This window comes from Pomacea canaliculata, linkage group LG5 (genome assembly GCF_003073045.1).
Source record: "Pomacea canaliculata isolate SZHN2017 linkage group LG5, ASM307304v1, whole genome shotgun sequence".
Taxonomy (NCBI): Eukaryota; Metazoa; Mollusca; class Gastropoda; order Architaenioglossa; family Ampullariidae; genus Pomacea; species Pomacea canaliculata.
In genome coordinates this window covers 10131383-10148567 of record NC_037594.1, presented here as the reverse complement: position 1 = coordinate 10148567, position 17185 = coordinate 10131383, and the positions used below count along the sequence as shown (strand labels likewise).

The 17185-nt window shown below is 38.6% G+C and overlaps 1 protein-coding gene across 1 annotated transcript in view; it reads left to right on the top strand.

The window, feature by feature from the left end:
* The window catches only part of LOC112565130 (integrin alpha-9-like), a 32409-nt gene extending 17269 nt beyond the window's left edge, over window positions 1-15140 (top strand). Inside the window, exons 2-23 of the mRNA XM_025240436.1 lie at window positions 350-525; window positions 1412-1530; window positions 2876-2964; window positions 3337-3555; window positions 4658-4703; window positions 5179-5265; window positions 5569-5648; window positions 5999-6064; window positions 6407-6559; window positions 7177-7282; window positions 7676-7858; window positions 8461-8688; window positions 8909-9075; window positions 9455-9583; window positions 10191-10413; window positions 10762-11062; window positions 11258-11438; window positions 11690-11935; window positions 13803-13924; window positions 14100-14187; window positions 14402-14517; window positions 14793-15140. Of these exons, the coding sequence (XP_025096221.1) occupies window positions 350-525; window positions 1412-1530; window positions 2876-2964; window positions 3337-3555; window positions 4658-4703; window positions 5179-5265; window positions 5569-5648; window positions 5999-6064; window positions 6407-6559; window positions 7177-7282; window positions 7676-7858; window positions 8461-8688; window positions 8909-9075; window positions 9455-9583; window positions 10191-10413; window positions 10762-11062; window positions 11258-11438; window positions 11690-11935; window positions 13803-13924; window positions 14100-14124 (2946 nt within the window). The 3' untranslated portion in view covers window positions 14125-14187; window positions 14402-14517; window positions 14793-15140. The remainder of the gene's footprint in view (window positions 1-349; window positions 526-1411; window positions 1531-2875; window positions 2965-3336; window positions 3556-4657; window positions 4704-5178; window positions 5266-5568; window positions 5649-5998; window positions 6065-6406; window positions 6560-7176; window positions 7283-7675; window positions 7859-8460; window positions 8689-8908; window positions 9076-9454; window positions 9584-10190; window positions 10414-10761; window positions 11063-11257; window positions 11439-11689; window positions 11936-13802; window positions 13925-14099; window positions 14188-14401; window positions 14518-14792) is intronic.
* The last annotated feature ends 2045 nt before the right edge of the window (window positions 15141-17185 follow it).

Here is a 17185-nt window from a genome sequence, read left to right as displayed (position 1 = left end):
TTTCACGCCGGTGAGATAACGACCAGAATATTATGGCTGCGTTTAGTCATTGACAACGAAGACAATAACGGCTGTGTATTAAAGGTCAGCAGTAAAGCAGCAATAAGCACTTCAGGCATCCAGCACGGAAGGACGTAAAACCCTTTAATTGTCAAGTTGTTGAGTTGTCTGCATAAAAGTGTAGACATGCAAATAAGACGACAAACGATCCAAGAGGACAGACATTAAGAACATAGCTTACATTTTGATATTATATTTCAAAGGCTGTTTGTTTTAAGCAGTCAGAGAGAGAGAGAGAGAGAGAGAGAGAGAGTCTATTGTTCGACTGTTGGACTTCAACAGCGACAAAATGCTGTTCATCAACGACTGTTTCACATGTGGTGTGTCACTGATGTTGCTGTGCTCCATCACGTGCTGCGCTGCTTATAATGTCGACGTGCAGTCTGCAGTCGTTCATCATGGACCCAACAAAACTTCCTTTGGATACCGCGCTGAGTTCCTCATTTTTGATAATGGTTCTACAAGGTATGCTCATTACTCAATGCTTCCATATCTTTGAAAGAATATCCCGAGTATCCACACGATAGCAGCTATTGTTAACAACTGATGAAGCTAGTCAGTAAGGATAATCAGTGACCCTAGTAGTGTTTACTACTACTGATACAACTAACAACAATAAGCAAGTATGACACCTTCTATAACCTATAGTGACACGCAGAAATCACGGGATGTCTAATAGTGCTTTCTACAGAATGTCGGAGACGTTGTATCGCTCTTCCCAATATTCGGATCATATCGTTAATAGCATGCACATCTAGAGGCTCTTTCTTTATGTTTTAATTTAATCACAGTTACTACAGTAATCTTTAAATTTGAACACGACTATATTCGTACGTTTGTTCTGTTTAAAAAGGAATACAAAACATTTAGTTAGGAGAACATAACAAAAAATCATAATGTTAGATCATTTAACTCGATATTAATAAATGGTGTTACTTCCACGTCTGACTTCTAGGGTTTGCACCCTAGTAAAGTGTATATAATTATAATAAGTAATAAATACAATTAGTTAATACATAGGTCTCATACAATGGACGCTTGATTCACTTCCCTGTAGTGTGTGTTAAGTGTGGACACACCACTGTGTTGTTTAGTATGTTAATGTGTGTGTGTGTGAGTATTTGTTGATGATGGGTCTCTCAGATTCTGCATCCTGGTGATGGGGTAAAGAGGCACATGTAGAAACACATATGTATAAGCTCATAAGACTAAAGAGATCAATACATGAAATACGGACGGGGGCATTTATGTCGAGATTTACACACTGTTTACAAAGTAAACAAATTTCACATGAGTAAACACCAGTAAATGCCTCCTACATTTGTATTCCTGATGTTTTTCTACTTTTCAGCTTGCTAGTTTCGGCTCCACGCTTCAAACCTGAGAATCAAATGTCATCGGGAAAGCACTTCTTTTGCAAACCGTTAGAACACGTTACCTGTGCTGACAGGACGACCACTCCACTTGGCAGTAAACAATTACCTTTTAATAATCTACACACGGTGCTCAATGAGTATGCATTACTAGTTAAAATAGACAGTGTTGACATATTTACTAGTTATGATTTTCTGTAGGTAGTAACATTATGAGAATGGCAAAAGTCAGATGGTCAGGCTCTGGGCAAGCAGCTGGAGGCTTTGGTACAGTAGCAGCAGCCGACAAGTGTTCTCTCCACCAGCCCACAGGTAACGGTGGAAGAGTCAGACACAGGCAGACCGTGCAGGACTCTTTCACGCATTAAACAGACTCTTACAGTGCGTTTTCATCGGTTTACTTTGTTTCTGCCTTCTACCTAAACTTACTAATTCGATAAAACCAGGCAACAGTAAAAAGGATTCAGAATTTCTCTTTTTGATTGAAATTGCTCTTTTTCCTTATTAATGAATGTGAAATCGTGAAGCTCGCAAAGTACGTACGCAGTCAAGCCACCCACATACGCTTGCTCCCCCCTCCCCCCAACAATTTTCTGGTTTGCACACGGCACTAAGAAAACTGCTAAATTCTGATTGGTTGTTGCCACAGGACACCGATCTAAACGAAAGACCCCCCATTAGGTAATTAAGTTCCGCCATTTTTAAATCTTTGCTGCTACCACGGTCTAAGAATGGTTTTCCTCCGTTTGGCATTTTGAGAAGGCACAGTGAACATTTAATGTGTAGCAGAAAACGTCTCCGAGAGGAAGCATCCCCGAATTAGCTGTGAGTTACCGTTGGAGTTACATTTGGATACATATCTGGATTGTGGGACACCCGAACACATTCGAAGCCTGTTTGTGTGACCTACAATAAGGCCGGAGATGGTATTAGTGAAATCTGATTGGGCATATTCAAAGTGTGTTTCCGTATTGTCCTTATTAGGAATTTTCAAACCCTTTGTTTTATCTTAAAAAGAGCGAGAACCCCAGAGTGGAAAGCCTCTATCGGCTTTGAACAGGTATTTGAAAGGCGAATAAATGGTATGCAGTGTGATCTACTGTGTAAAAGGCTGACTGTGTTGTCCCAAACGTTCCATATTTTTCTAATTTTGCGTTTAGCAAAGAGCAAATATGAAATCGGTCATTGTCGTTAGTGACAAAATATACATCTTTGTAGAACATCATAGTAGATCCCATCCATAAATTGCAATATTGCAAAACTGCATTCATGTAGAAGCAGACACGTCCCCCACATCTATGTATACATTGCGTAGTATTTTTGCCCTAGGGATATAGATTATAATTGCCATCACGTAATTTAATACACACAGTATCATCCACATGCACACTTGAACTTATTATTTAGCATTTTCTTTTAACCTGTGTTTGTGATAAATAAAGGAAAACAAGAAAATGCTTTCCAAGACTTTGAAGAGAAGAAAGAAATGTTTGGTCTTACAGTGACCTTGCTCAACAAATCCAGTGCTTTGGTGAGTACTATGAAAGTTAAAAGTTAGTTAAAATATCCGTTTAAAAATCATTTCAATAAGATGTGGACGTACATAAACATACACTCTAAGACAGGGGTGGGCAATTAATTTTCCCAAGGGGCCGCATGAGAAATTGGTATGGTTTTAGAGGGCCGGACTAATATAGTTAAGTCAGTTTTACCCAATACTGTATATATAGTATATATACTGGCGGAGCCCAGCGGGCGGGCCGGTCAGAGAAAGGAGGCGGGCCGGATCCGGCCCGCGGGCCGGCCTTTGCCCAGGTCTGCTCTAAGACATGTAAACTAACACACTAACACACATACACACCCACTCAGTAGAAACTCATCGTCGCTCGCTTCAATGCCGCAGGTGTGTGGACCAGTCTGGAATGACCAGTCAAGAATTAGGTATGAATTTCACTTTCCAGTTGGGCGATGTCAGCTTATTCCACCCGGGACATCTTCTTTATCTCCTATTTACAAGAAATTTAGCAGGGAATACATTGGACTTGTGGAAGTGGATGGCCAAAGGATTCGTCACATTTTGAAAGGTTTATCGCAGTTTGGCTTCTCCGCAGCAGTTGATGGGGTAATTTCTTTTTGTATGTAGTTTTTAAATATATATATATATGCAAAACATATGTTTCCTTTAGCAAAAGCCTTCACTTCGTAATCTCATGAGTTATAAATTAATAATCTTAGAACTTATAAATCAAACGATAAAATACACCCCGGAGTGAAATCTTCAATCCTTCGTCTACGATCTTCCCGAAAACAAAAAGAGTACCTCTGCAAATTATGATTAGACATATAGGGATGTGACACATAGGGGACAGCCTGACGTTTAGCACCTCTGACGATGTGACGCAGCCGTGGTCCATTGTACGAGCCTGTGTAATAAACGGTCGCACACCTGCTGACTGTTCCTGCCTTTGTTTGAGTGTTGGACTGTTGTTGTCACTCCACAACCCCCACCACTCGGTTACATATATGTGACCCTCCAAGACAAAATGAGCCTTAAGTCGCGAATTTCAGATTTGCCAAATTGCAATTTTTTTAAAGTAGAGGTTCTGAACTTTCTTTTGATACAAAAGTTGTTCTTCTAGTCTCAAAACTGAGTGAGTTATAAACGTTTGAAGTGAGAAAGTACGGTGGCAGCCATTTTGAGAAAAGCGGGTTCAAAGATTAGCGTCAAGATGGCCGACCGGGTCTGTTTACTCCTAAACTTTTGCAGACAAATCTTTTGATCGGTTAATATTTGAATCGTTCATTGAAGAAGTTGAACATTCAGACTCCAGGCTTTATGTCAAGATATAACACGATGGGGTTATGACTGGGAAACAGTATCAAAACAGCTTTTGAATTTTGTCTGAAATCGGTACGGATCGCAGTAGGGTACCTCGATTAAAACGTATTCAAAATCGATTTCTAACTTTTATTTTAACATAGCAGTACATTTTCCTGATAGTTTAATAACCAAGGAATCCATTTTTAAAGAACAGTCAAACTGCACAAAACTGACCCCTATCCCCTTTCGGGGCCTCTAGCACAAAGCTGTTCCGCGCGACTTAAGACTCATTTCGTCCTGGAGGGTCATGTATATAATTATATATTACCTTTATCTATCGTTTATTATAAATATCATAAGAAATCCCACAAAATAAAAACAACCTTTGCCACTCTGTAAACAGGATGGGGATATTGTAATGGGAACTCCTGGATTCAGTATCGGAAGAGGTTGGTAAATTTAAAGCTTGCATACATTGATTATACTCTGATGGAAACAGAATATATTCTTGTTTGCTTCATGATAAACAAACCAACATTGTTTTCTTTACTATATATATATGCGGTTTATAAGTAGTGGTAAGTAATGATTAACATGTGAAAAGAAAAGAAACTATTTTTTTACAACTCTGTGATATTTTCAGTACAGATGCTGTTATAGTACAGTTTTTTTTTCTTACTTGGGCAATAAATGCTGCTTAATCGCTAGACATCGTGTTAATAGACATCCTATTAATTTTTCGATTGAGTTTTGGGGAAATATCAAATGCATGTCGAACTCCTTAAATAAAAAAGTTATAATATGATCAGTTTGTTATTATCAGAATTTTTTTTGGGGGAGGGGTTGTTTTAAGCTTAGGTGTAATATGTTTCTCTCAGTGGTTAAATTATTTAAAACTCATAACATCAATGGCAACTTATGCAGGGTCCTTTGGTGTCCTTACACTAGAAGACGAAGACTTTGACATGAAGGAAAACGAGTTGTTTGACAATGAGCCTGGTGTTTACTTGGGTATGTGTATTTGCTTTAAATACTCTTTTAGTGGTGGATAATGTCGATGACTTTAACAAAAGGTGTTGTCGCTTGAAGACTACTTGTTTCTCCACTACGCCGGTTGTTTGATTTTTGTTTTATTAACCACTCATTTTAATAAAGTTTTCTGAGATGTGGCAAATGATAGAAAAGAGGCAATCATTTTGCCGAAAGTTATCGCCCCAGAGAACGCCATCTAGCCTTATTGTTTACCTGTCTGCTTCCTTTTTATATATGAATTGATAATGAATATTTTAATTAGAGTGAAAATTAACGTTTCAGGTTTTGCTGTTGCCGTTGGAAATTTCTGCGGTAACTTGACAGTTTGTTTTGCTGTGTCAAACAGAATGCCCAATGGAAAGGTGAGATATATATCATATTCTAATATAGTACTAGTCTTTCTTTTATTAAGCAAGCCTGAAATGTATCACTGAGTACTCTTTTATACTGTTTCTAAGACGATTTGAACATTCTGCACAAAGTGCATACAGAAAGTTATCTGAATCTTAACTGCCGAGACTGTGATTTACCTTTTTGTTTAAGATTATATATAATGGTTTGATCGAAGATGCACATTTGAAAATCAGATTAAATTACATTTTTGCTGGTCAGTCTTTTCTAGTAGACCAAGTTCTTTGGTGGGGAGGTTTATAACTATTATAGATTCTAAACAAGATTAGGATGTATAAAATTGACAATACATCATTTTAAGGTGTACATCGTGGCAAGGAAACAACAAAAAGTCTTCGATCAGATTCAGCTCTTGCAAGAATTTCAGGTGTGTTTAAAGCCCAGGTATTCGACAGTTTTAGGTATTTGCACAATAAAAATCTTTCATTTATTATTTATCAATATTTTTGAGCCACATCTTCGAAGTGCTGGTTTTGGCTTAAGCAAAATTGCGGAATGTGTTACGGAATTACTTGGCTTGCAATGTTTAGATGCATTGAGTGTTTACGAGTTATTAAACCCTAATAGGGAACATATATTGCAGGAAACGTTGTTGGTTTACTTGTAGGTCACGTGGTCATTCTATCACGTGTAAAATCTTACAAAGCAATTTATGGCCACCTCTAAAAAATGCTTAAAGGCGAGTAACTCTTGCTACCACTCTATCCAGAATTACTCCTCGTACGGATCCACCCTGTGTTCCATGGACATCAATGGCGACGGTCTCTCTGATCTGTTGGTTGGAGCCCCGACCTACTCGTATCACAACAAACTCCCGTGGTCTTACGACGAGGGCAGGGTGTTTGTCTACCTGCAGCTACAGGTGATTGTTTTTAATTTTCTTACGATTAATAGAATATCAAGTGAATCATCAAGTAGGCATAGATGATACCTACTGATATTTTCGATCATGTCTCGTCGAATTTTCTGATTGTAAAGAAGCAGTTTACTAAAAATTGCGTTTTAAACCGCTTTGGGGCGATTCATTCAGACCATTATGTTTGCTCACTCTTTCTTAGAAGAAAACAAATTTGACAAGAAAACCATTGGGTAATGCTGAGAAAGATCAGCCAGAGTAAGACTCGAGCCAGCGACTTTCTGCTCTGACGTCGAGTGCACTAACGACATCTGGGATATTAAACTGCAGTTTTTATTTACAAGCATTTAAAACTTAAAAGCTTTGATATGTTTAAACCATAAAGTGCTTAGTTGGAAGCATATACAATATAATTACTTACATTTTGCAAACTTAATCTACATGTTCAGTTATGAGATGGTTATTTATGAACCCATCTGTAGTGATTCCCTACTGTTGAGTATATGTAATTACACGACGACTGTAAGAAACAAAGATGAAAGTATAAAGGGCTTTTATGCACACATGAAAGATTGAGTGGGGTTGATAACACTTTTAATGTCTTATTTTCTGTTTCTTATCAGGGCAAGCTTCAAAAGGAAGTCGATCTGGCAGGTGGCAGTAGGATGTTTGCTCGTTTCGGATCTGCTATAGGAGACATTGGCGACATCAACAAGGACTCTATAAATGGTATTTCTCTATAAATGGTATTTAGCTTGTGTAAACCTCCTTGAAACTTTCACTTGTAAGAGAAGTAAACTATGCTTAGTTTATTTTTCTCACAAGGATGTCTGTAATAGGAATAAACTTGTATGAAAGTGTCAATGCTCTTTTTCTGATAATGCATTATATCAGGGTCAGCAGCGATCTGCAGTGGAGGTCAATGCACACAGAAAAAATGAATATGTGGGTACACACCTATTGTTTGTTGAAGACCATTATTACTCTATTCTTAAGAAGGTTCTGATGTATGTGAGCACTATTCTGAACAGTAAATACCCAAAGGTAAACAGAAAAAAGTGTAGCGGTATGTGCCAGCGACATTTTTCGTGTGCTCGTGGTTACAAGTATACTACATTACAGATGTAGCCATCGGCGCACCACAGGAGGACGAAGGAGTAGGGGCAGTGTACATTTACCTGGGAAGATCAAAAGGACCGAGTCAAAGCTACTCACAGCGCATCTCTGGGCAACGTATTGAGAAAAGACTGCTCTCATTTGGAACTCACATATCGCAGCCTGTTTCAAATTTGAGCGCCTATCCAGGTAGTGGATGAAGCTATTCAGTCACTATATATATATATAACATGTTCTCTTACCAAAGCCATCAGGCCTCTGGCTGCACTATCTTGTCTTTCTTGCCTACTCGTCTTGTTTTTCACGATATCTTGTTACTCTCAGCTCTTGTTCCTGTTATTTGGTTCCTCTTTGTGTTTTCTGTATTTGATTTAATTCTTTGTTTAGCATGGTTGTTTATTCTTTTATAGTTCATATGTTATTTGTTTGTTTTCCTGTACCTCATATGTTATTTGTTTGTTTTCCTGTCCCTCGTATGCTGTCCATGTTTCCTTCTTGTTCTTAGGCGCTAAGAGCATGGTCCTTAGGAGTGTGAGTATGAGCTTTGCAAATTTTGCATTTAGTATTATTATTCTCTCCCTGTTGCGGGTCCCAGTATTTTTGTCCTACATTCTCAGAGGTATTGAGTCGGTATTTTCACTGTGTTTCTTTCTTTGTCTTCCCAAACCATTTTATTTTACCCTTCCTATTTCTTCAAAACAAACCATCACCATTACCGCTGCCGCCTACACCACAACCACAGAGCCTCTACAAGCATCCCGATCATACTCTTCTCACTTTCCTATTTGCAGCCTTTGCCGTAGGAAGCCCAGAAAGCGATGCTGTTGTTGTTCTCCGCATTCGCCCGATCATCAGCGCTAGAGCCTACATCCTGACACCTGCAAGTCCTGTAAACATCTCTAACAACCTCTGTCCACCCAACATCAGCATAGACAGGCTCACGATCAGCGGATGTTTAGAGCTGAAACTATGTGTAAACTACTCTGTCAGCCATGCAAGACAACAATATGACAATCTTTGTAAGTTCCACGGTAATTCAATAATTTTGTTTGTTTGCCGGCTGCATTACTTAAATATTTTTGTCTGGTGTGTTTCTTTCATCAGGGGAAGGGTGAACTGAAACAATGTTAAAGTTGGGGAAGTTATGCGCTACCAGGACTCTCTTTAGTCATTACACTGTGTTATAAAAAAATCACTAATTTTATAATATCCTGATAAACATGTTTTCTCGTGCCCTAGCATTTGACTTAACCTTCGAAATCGATACTCTGGTGACCAATAGAGGATGGAGGCGGATGCATTTGTTTAGAGGTCAAGGCCACCCCACAGTGACGTCAGTCAGAGAGACTGTGTCCGTGAACTCCGAGCAAGGTCACTGCCAGTTGTATACTGCAGTAATGAGAGAGGTAGATTACCTTGGTAATTAATAGAATCACACACACAAGTACCGGCACACAAACAAGACAGAAACAAAGAGCTTTTCTGCTCTTTTGGATTTTCGTGAATATGAACTTATTTTATTTTGAGGAAATATGCAATACTTTAGTGACTTTATGGTTAAAGGATATGAACATTCTCTGTTGACAACCTTAAAAGTATATGTTTTATCCTTCGGCTATAAGTAATGTATAACCGACAAAGTTAAACGATAATGAGATTTTATTCAAGGGCTTCTCTGAAGCTGTTTCAGGTATTTTTTGGAACCTTGAGGGTATCATAAACATGAGACACAATCTTGGCAGAAGGATCTTCTTTCAAAACCATAAATATTTTCTTGCTGAACAGAAACAGATCAGCTGGAATCGATTCGAAGAAGTAAAAATAGAAGCTACGTTTGCTTTGAACACCACACAAGTCAATGGAGACATTACGCCCATTATGAATAAAGATCTACCTACCAACACATCAACAGAGGTACAATCAAAGAGGATATATTTTTGATACAATCTACTGCTTATCTTAGTGTCTTTTTAACAGAAGTTGTGTTGAACGTTTCTAACTGAAAGCAAGTTGTTCGAGAGAGAAACATTTCAGAAAGAGCCTCACCTAAGATTATACTAGTGACGTGAGTAATTAGAAGACAAAAATTATGTTTTCACAAAACCATTTACCTCACGAAATGTCAAAACAGTAATTAGAAGTCAGTGTTTTAAGTTTGATCCCAATGACCATGTTGCAGTTGCTTATGTAGTTCTGACATCTGCAACAATCCCTGCCAAAGCTTTCAACGCTCGTTTAACATTTTTATTGCACCGTTTAATACTCTTGATGCAATTTAATTTTTATTCCCATGATGGAATTGGTTTTGACGTTTTTTGCATTATTTCTGCTTTTTAAAAAAAATTTTAGGAGACCTCGACACGCTACCCTAATTATAATGTTTCTTTATTTTTGATTTTCCTTTTTAAATTCAGAAAAAAATCAAGTCCACTAAAGTTTAGCTCAACAAAAATCTTTTGGCTTAAAAACTTACTTTTAAAATGTTTTTGTAATTATTTTTGTTTGCTTTTTTTTTCATCAGCTGCTGTTCCTGAATGCTTGTGGTGAAAGTCAGATATGCAGACCGGACCTGGTTTTGTCGGGGAACGTGCTCCACGTGCCGTCAGAAGAAAGTCTGAATCTGAATGTTGTCAACATCACGAGTGAAGTGGTGTTAAACCTCTCTGTCACCAACAAACAGGAAACAGCTTACGGGATCAGATTGATAGTCAGCATACAAGGACAGATTCAATTTTTGACTGCAGGTTTGGATTAGCAAATCCCAGGAACACCTCTTATTGCTTATTTCTTTCTAAATTTATCTTTTCTTTTATGTCATCGCCAGTTTTGAATCTCACAAATAACATGTCTCTTTGTGTTTATTTGACCGTCAGTTTCAAATAAAAATTAGCGCAGAGTCGTGCTGTGTGTGAAACTATTATCGTGAATGCACTCAGTAAAATATTACCTCGCTGGCGGTCACGTGACTAGTAAATATTTGTCTTCTCTATTTTCTATCTTCTGTTGCTAACCTTTTCAGAGTGAAATACTGTCAACGAAGATTCCAAGAACGTTGAACGTTGACGTAAAGCACGTGTAGCTTCTTTCTGCAGATGGCAACTACGCATCAAGTTTTAGTTGTGACCTTCCAAACAACCAAGAAGACAACGAGCTGGATGAGGGGAGGACATTAACTTGCTCTAGCTGGTCTCCTCTGAACCAAGGGGAAACATTATCCGTCAGACTTCTGTTCGATGGAGCTTCGGTCTCGCTGGAGGCCAGCTCCCCACTGATAATCTTCAATATTACTTCCGAGCCCTACGACATCGTTCAGAATCCAGAAAGAGAAATGAGTGACAACACGATCCTTCTGGAGTCGAGAAAGCTGATCATTGCGGACCTTCATCTAGAGGGTAAGTATGGTAGACCTAGGATTACACGACCTTATAGTGTAAACTGCAGAAATTACCAGAATTAGGAACGTACTGTAAGCCGAAAGTATGAATGTCTTGGAAGTAAATCTGAGCCAGCAGTTATGAGGGTAACATTACGTAACGTTGTTCGCATCCTGATGGACTATTTGTCTGAATTCTGACGGTTAATGAGCAGGTTGTCGGACCCTCATTCTCTGTATATCTACCCGGAGTCCGATCACACGCCTCTACAAGCCGCCCACAGGCTGCTGGTGACCAATCGCGGCCCGAGCTTTATGCCCGCTACTCACGTGATCATCAGTCTTCCTTATATGGACATGGAGGGGAGGGAACTGCTGACATCACACAACGTGATGGTTAGTTGAAGATAAAATATTGCAAACACTAGGTCGTTTTGAATTTAAGACAAGGGTTTCGAGAAAAATATATTAAAAAAAAAGCTGTTTATTTAAAAGTATCAGTTATGTGTTTTGTTCTATTGGTATTTCCTTTTTACTTATTTTTGTTTTACCTTTATGCCTAGTTAAGAAAACACAGTTACCTGACTTCCCTGTATACGGCTTTGAATAGCTGAAACTCCAGTCTATGTTATTTTTTTAACCACCAGGTTAAGCACTCTGATGGAGCCCTAGACCCGTGTTCTTTTGTCAACCCATTCGATACGGGTATGACAACACAATCCACGCCGTCATCTTTAATGGTCAATCCTTCTACAATCACCACTAAACATGGGTCAGAGGGCTCGACCTTTGGTGATGTAGAAGCAACGCGTCGTCGTCGACGTCAAGCAGGTGACGAGGCACGCGATAACACGACCGAGAAGTCGGGAAAGGAAGGAGCTTTACTACGGATGGTGTGTGTATTGACAACCTGTGTGCCGTAGTAGGAGAGAAAGTTGCTGTTCCAATTATTCTGACGTGAGGCAAAACAGAGAAGGGGCACTGCTTTTTGAAAGGGGCTTGCCTTCCATTTCATCAATGTGATTAGTATTCGATGTTTACAACCTGTCTATATTGTTTATAAGCGATCATGAAGTTGAAGTTAGAATGCCAACAGGGCATTTTGGTTAGAGTGGGTGTCGTTTTCGTTGGTTTATGGAGTAGGAAAGTGATTTCGCACTACCGTGGGAGAAAACTAAAGTACTCGGTAAACCCTTGACGCTAAGCCCTGCAGAGAAGTGTCATGCACAGAGAGCTTCCCGAGACGAGATCTGAACCCAGAATTTCTCACTGCAGCGGCGACAAGAGAGTGTTTTAACCACTACACTACCGAGCAATGCGGTGACATGTAGAAAGTGTCAGTTCAAGTAGACCGCCCTTTGTCTTTATATCTGGCAATAAAATCACTTTTGAGTTCAAAACAATGTAATTTTACTAGTGACGTATGTTTCTAACCAAAGATGGAACATTTTGTTTAAAAAAAGCGATTTCAGAAATAACACCGTTTTCTCAGTTAAGCAAAAATTACCTACGTGGAAATTGGCCTCTTAGTGCTAAGGGAAGTAACTTCGTGAGATAGCAGCAGAAGAGAACTAAAGGGAGGTAAGAAAATAAAAGCTGATTACAGCAAAAATCGGCCTCGTTTTGGTCTTAGGACTGTTCACACAGACATAAGTAAAAGAGACTTGATACGCTGTGAAATTATCATCTAGCTTTATTAATGAACATTAAACCTAGGGCTCTCTGTAACATGACAATGCCAGTCTTATTTATGACAACACAAAGAGAAATTTGTCACCGTTTTGCACACCTTGATTCTCTCAGACATAGCCAAAACCATTCCTGTACAGAGTCCCACTCTCTTCAGACCCACAGCACGCTTTTCCCCTGTTATGAAGCTCGACCAACATGTTATATGTTTTACGTGGATACATGAGACTTTGGAATGCACATGGAGGGGAAATAAACCTGTTACCGTAGACCATATTATTTGGAGTTTTGGAACTGACATTAAGTTATTTTTAAATGTATAATTATGTACAATTTGTTTAGGAGATTATTTTTAAGCCCCCTATTTTTGATCCATATAAGAGCTCGGGCTTCATCTGACTATCAAAAGTTGAAATACAAGATCAGTGTAGAGTTTTGAAAATTTGAACAATCTCAACTTTTGCTGTTGTTGTCAGGTCTCTGAAGGCAGATGAAAATGACAGTAGTGAAAAATAAGCCAAGATATTTATAGGAGTTAACTGTATTATCATTTTATTTCCGTTTTTCTGCTTGCTAAGTACCCACCCTTTCTAAAGACATTTATATTATTAGACTTTTCAAGTTTTTCTGTAAGGTTTATTGCTTTAACACTTTTAGAGAGTACATTTAATTGATTTCAAAAACCAGTATTGGATTGTGGTCATAATGTAGTAAAAAGAAAAAAAGGGGATTTCGTTTCAGTTTTCTTGTTTAGTCTACCGGATTTATCCCACAACTACTGATGCGGCATCTTCTGTTACTATTACTACTACTAAAGAAAAAAATTTTACAACTTTGTAAATTACGTGTTTGTCTTTAAAGATTCATGATGATATTTGCTATTGCTATTTTATTCACTCACTTGTAGTATTTCCGTACACCTCATGTAATTTTTCGTCGTCGTGTAGTTATTAATGTGCAAAATGTGGATCGCTTGCCCAAAGTTGACAAACTTGAGTGCAAGCAAAAATTTAAGACATTGTTTCCTTTAAAGGCAGAGTTTGAACCAAAGCATATTGAATTTTTTTCCAGGACTGTATGAGCTACAAGTGTAGAACCTTCCAGTGCATAGACTGCCGATACTCCCTATACATGAACAGGCGGAGATTAATATCACTGTTGTCTTCAAACGAGATGTCCTGCTCTTCCCTAGTGTAAGCTTTTGTATCTATGTGCGAGTGCGCGCGTGTGCGTGCATGCATGCGTGCGTCTGCTTGTGTGTGTGTGTGTGTGTGTGTGATCTAATATTAACGTACACGTGTATTTGCTCTGGCACTGAAAAAACACACATTATCACATGATATGTTTAGTATGTCTTTAATGCTGCAGAAAATGGACACCATCATGTACCTGACTGAGAGCAAAGTGATGGAACCTTCAACTTTTCTATGGGTGGACAGAGCCACGATCAAAAAATGTACGTAACGCGGTCATTTTGTAAACTTTTCATCAACGCGACATCCAACAGCAGGCTTCTAGCATGAACTTTGTTCAAAAACATTCTAATACATCAGCATCTGCAGATGGTGGTTAGTGAATAGTTGTTTTCCAGATCAATCATTTCAACAGCGCGTGCTTAAATAAATATAGATAAATATATAAATACTTGATCGTTGATGTGTGTTGCGCAGGTATCCACCCCGATTTATTATGTGAGGTCACGCAGCAAGGTCAGCATTTGGATCATCGTTGGCGTGTCGTCGGTGGCCTTCTGGTGCTCGTTGTTATCATCGTCGTTCTTCGACGTGTAAGTCATGTTTTTAGTCGATACCATTACTCTCTTGAAAATGTCTAATGTGTATTTGATCCTCGCAACCATCTTGTCGCTTACTGACCATAGACACGACTTCTGTGATACTTTGCATATTTTCAGTCCTCTATATTTATCTGTCTTTTAATCAGTTGAAACTTCTTGTTAAAGACAAAATGACAGTTAAAATTAGAGGCAATTATTTCTAAATTTGAGTATATTATTTAGCTCAGGGATATCTTTTCAACGGATTGAACCTTGGTGTCTGACAGCTGGGCTTTTTCCGGCGGTGGACAAAGAGAGGCTGCAGCGACTGAAGCAAGAGAGCGGATATCACAGTAGCAGACGACAACCACAGAGGTCTGCCGGTCCCCTCACGGAGGAACCGATCTCCGAAGAAAAATAAGGACTGGAGCACACACGTGAAGTGTTTAACAATAAAAACACTTGAATACCACAGATGAGATTTTTCGTGATTATCTGCCATCATAAAAATCAAGCATTGGATCGAATATGTTTGTTTTTAAAGAGTGAATAATGGAAAGAAAACCCGTACGTGGCTGGAACCTTGCGTTTATTTCTATTATTTTTCACATATTAAAATTTTGGTGGAATTTTAACTTTTTAGTGCTTTTATATCAAGTTCGTGTTATTTTTATATTTTCTTTGAGATTAGATCTCTATTTATTCATGAACATCTTAACCTTAACGCCTGCTTTGCATCATATCAACACTTATTACGTATATTGACAAGTACATGCAAGTATATATTTGGATTTTTTTTATATAACAAGCCAGCTAATCAAAAAACACGTTTCGCACACAAAACGTCGCATGAACGTGCATGTGTCAAGACATTTATGCCTGTCACTCTCCCTCTCGCGCTTAATTAAACAATTTCATTTTTAAACAACAGAAAATTGGGCAGACCAGCACAAAGCTTCTTCAATCTCGCAAGAGAAGTGATAACTCAGGGTCCCAGAGACTGGTGTCTGAATAGGTCATAAATCTATGATTTGAGTGTGCCAAGAAGTGTTTTAAGGAAAAATGTGAACTTCTATGCAATATAGAGCTACGTTATCTAATTCCCACAATTCTATGGGGCGCCAAGAGGACAATTTTCTCTCTCGAGCCATAAAATGTAATTTATACTTATAGAATCCTTTCTATTGCTATATAATTCATTCGACACTTATAGAATGCATTCCATAAGTACAGAATTCATTCTATAACTAGAGAAAAAAAAAACTCAGTAAAAACCAAAGGAGTTCATTAGATCATGTTTCGAAGGCATTGACTTGTTGATATTTGACCTTCTTGTCCCATATGCTAATGAGCCATATACATTTCAATTCTGTAGTTACAGAATTCTTTCTACAAATATACAATTGAATTGTTTAGCTAGAATGCATTCTGTAGCTACAGAATGGAATTGTATAAGAATATATTTTATACAGTGACTATGTATCGTACCATGCACTATCTGTGGTATTATGTTTTGCGTTGGGGCGATGCAAAAGTTACTATCCAATGCAGTCCACCTGCAAAACATAAAAGGGTAGCAAATGCAGCAGAAGCACACATGTAAACGTGATTTATAACTTTCTTTCAAATCGAAATAAGACTACAACGCAGAAAAAACTAAATATCAAGAAGAGCTGATCCCTTCAGCCCACGAAATATGACCCTCCACCAAGAAATGAGTCTTAATAATATCGCGATAATACAAGCGGACTTTATATAAAAGCGAGAGACCAAGGTGAAGCATAGATGGGAACACTTCGTGTTTATGTGCGTTTCATATTATTTATTATTTCATAAGAAAGATTTCAGACTCGTGAAGCAAATACGTTTGTGTTCTAAACAGGCACAAAGTTGGTTAATAGTGCAACAAAGCAATAGACTCAAGGTAATTATATTGTTGATATCAAAAGTCTCGTCAAATTCCATCATCGCGTTGCTCTTCTGGTTCACCGAGACTGACAGCGGAGAACTTCACAAGAGGCCAAGAGTGAGTCTCGGCAGACATCAGTCCACCTATCGACGTCCATGCTTCAGCCTGTTAGCTAAAGGGACATAACTTACATTTCCTTCTTATTATTGTTCTTTCCTTTGTGTTGAATGCGTCATAAATGGACAAATGATTTATTTCCTTTTTGTTTTCACTCGCTAGAAGTTTTGCTACTTTTATCTTGGAATACATTTCCATTTGTAAAACATGTATGCAAACACATTCATACATACACACGTAATTCTTCGGCATGTGTGTGTGTGTGACCGTCTGTCTCTCTTCTCTCTTCTATTATATCTGTTTAGACCGCAGAGAAGGCAAACCCTGTTTACGGCAGCATGTTGTTTAAAGGTTTAGTCCATTTTGTTGAGACATTAACTGCACTGTGAAGACAACCTCTCAGTCGTCTAGATGAGATTAGATGAAACTGATGTGAGGCCCCTACAGCGCTGTCCAGCACAAATTAGCACGGTCAGTCCTCTCTCCCCTCATAACTCCACTCTCATTATACGACCTGCCGGAAATCGCAGCAACGACGTGTGAGCACGTGACCATCTGACGTCAGCTTGACATTGCATGACGCATGCGTGACTCAGCTGCACGCGTACTTGTTACCTTTTATACTCTTGCCTCATATGTATTTTACTTACTCGC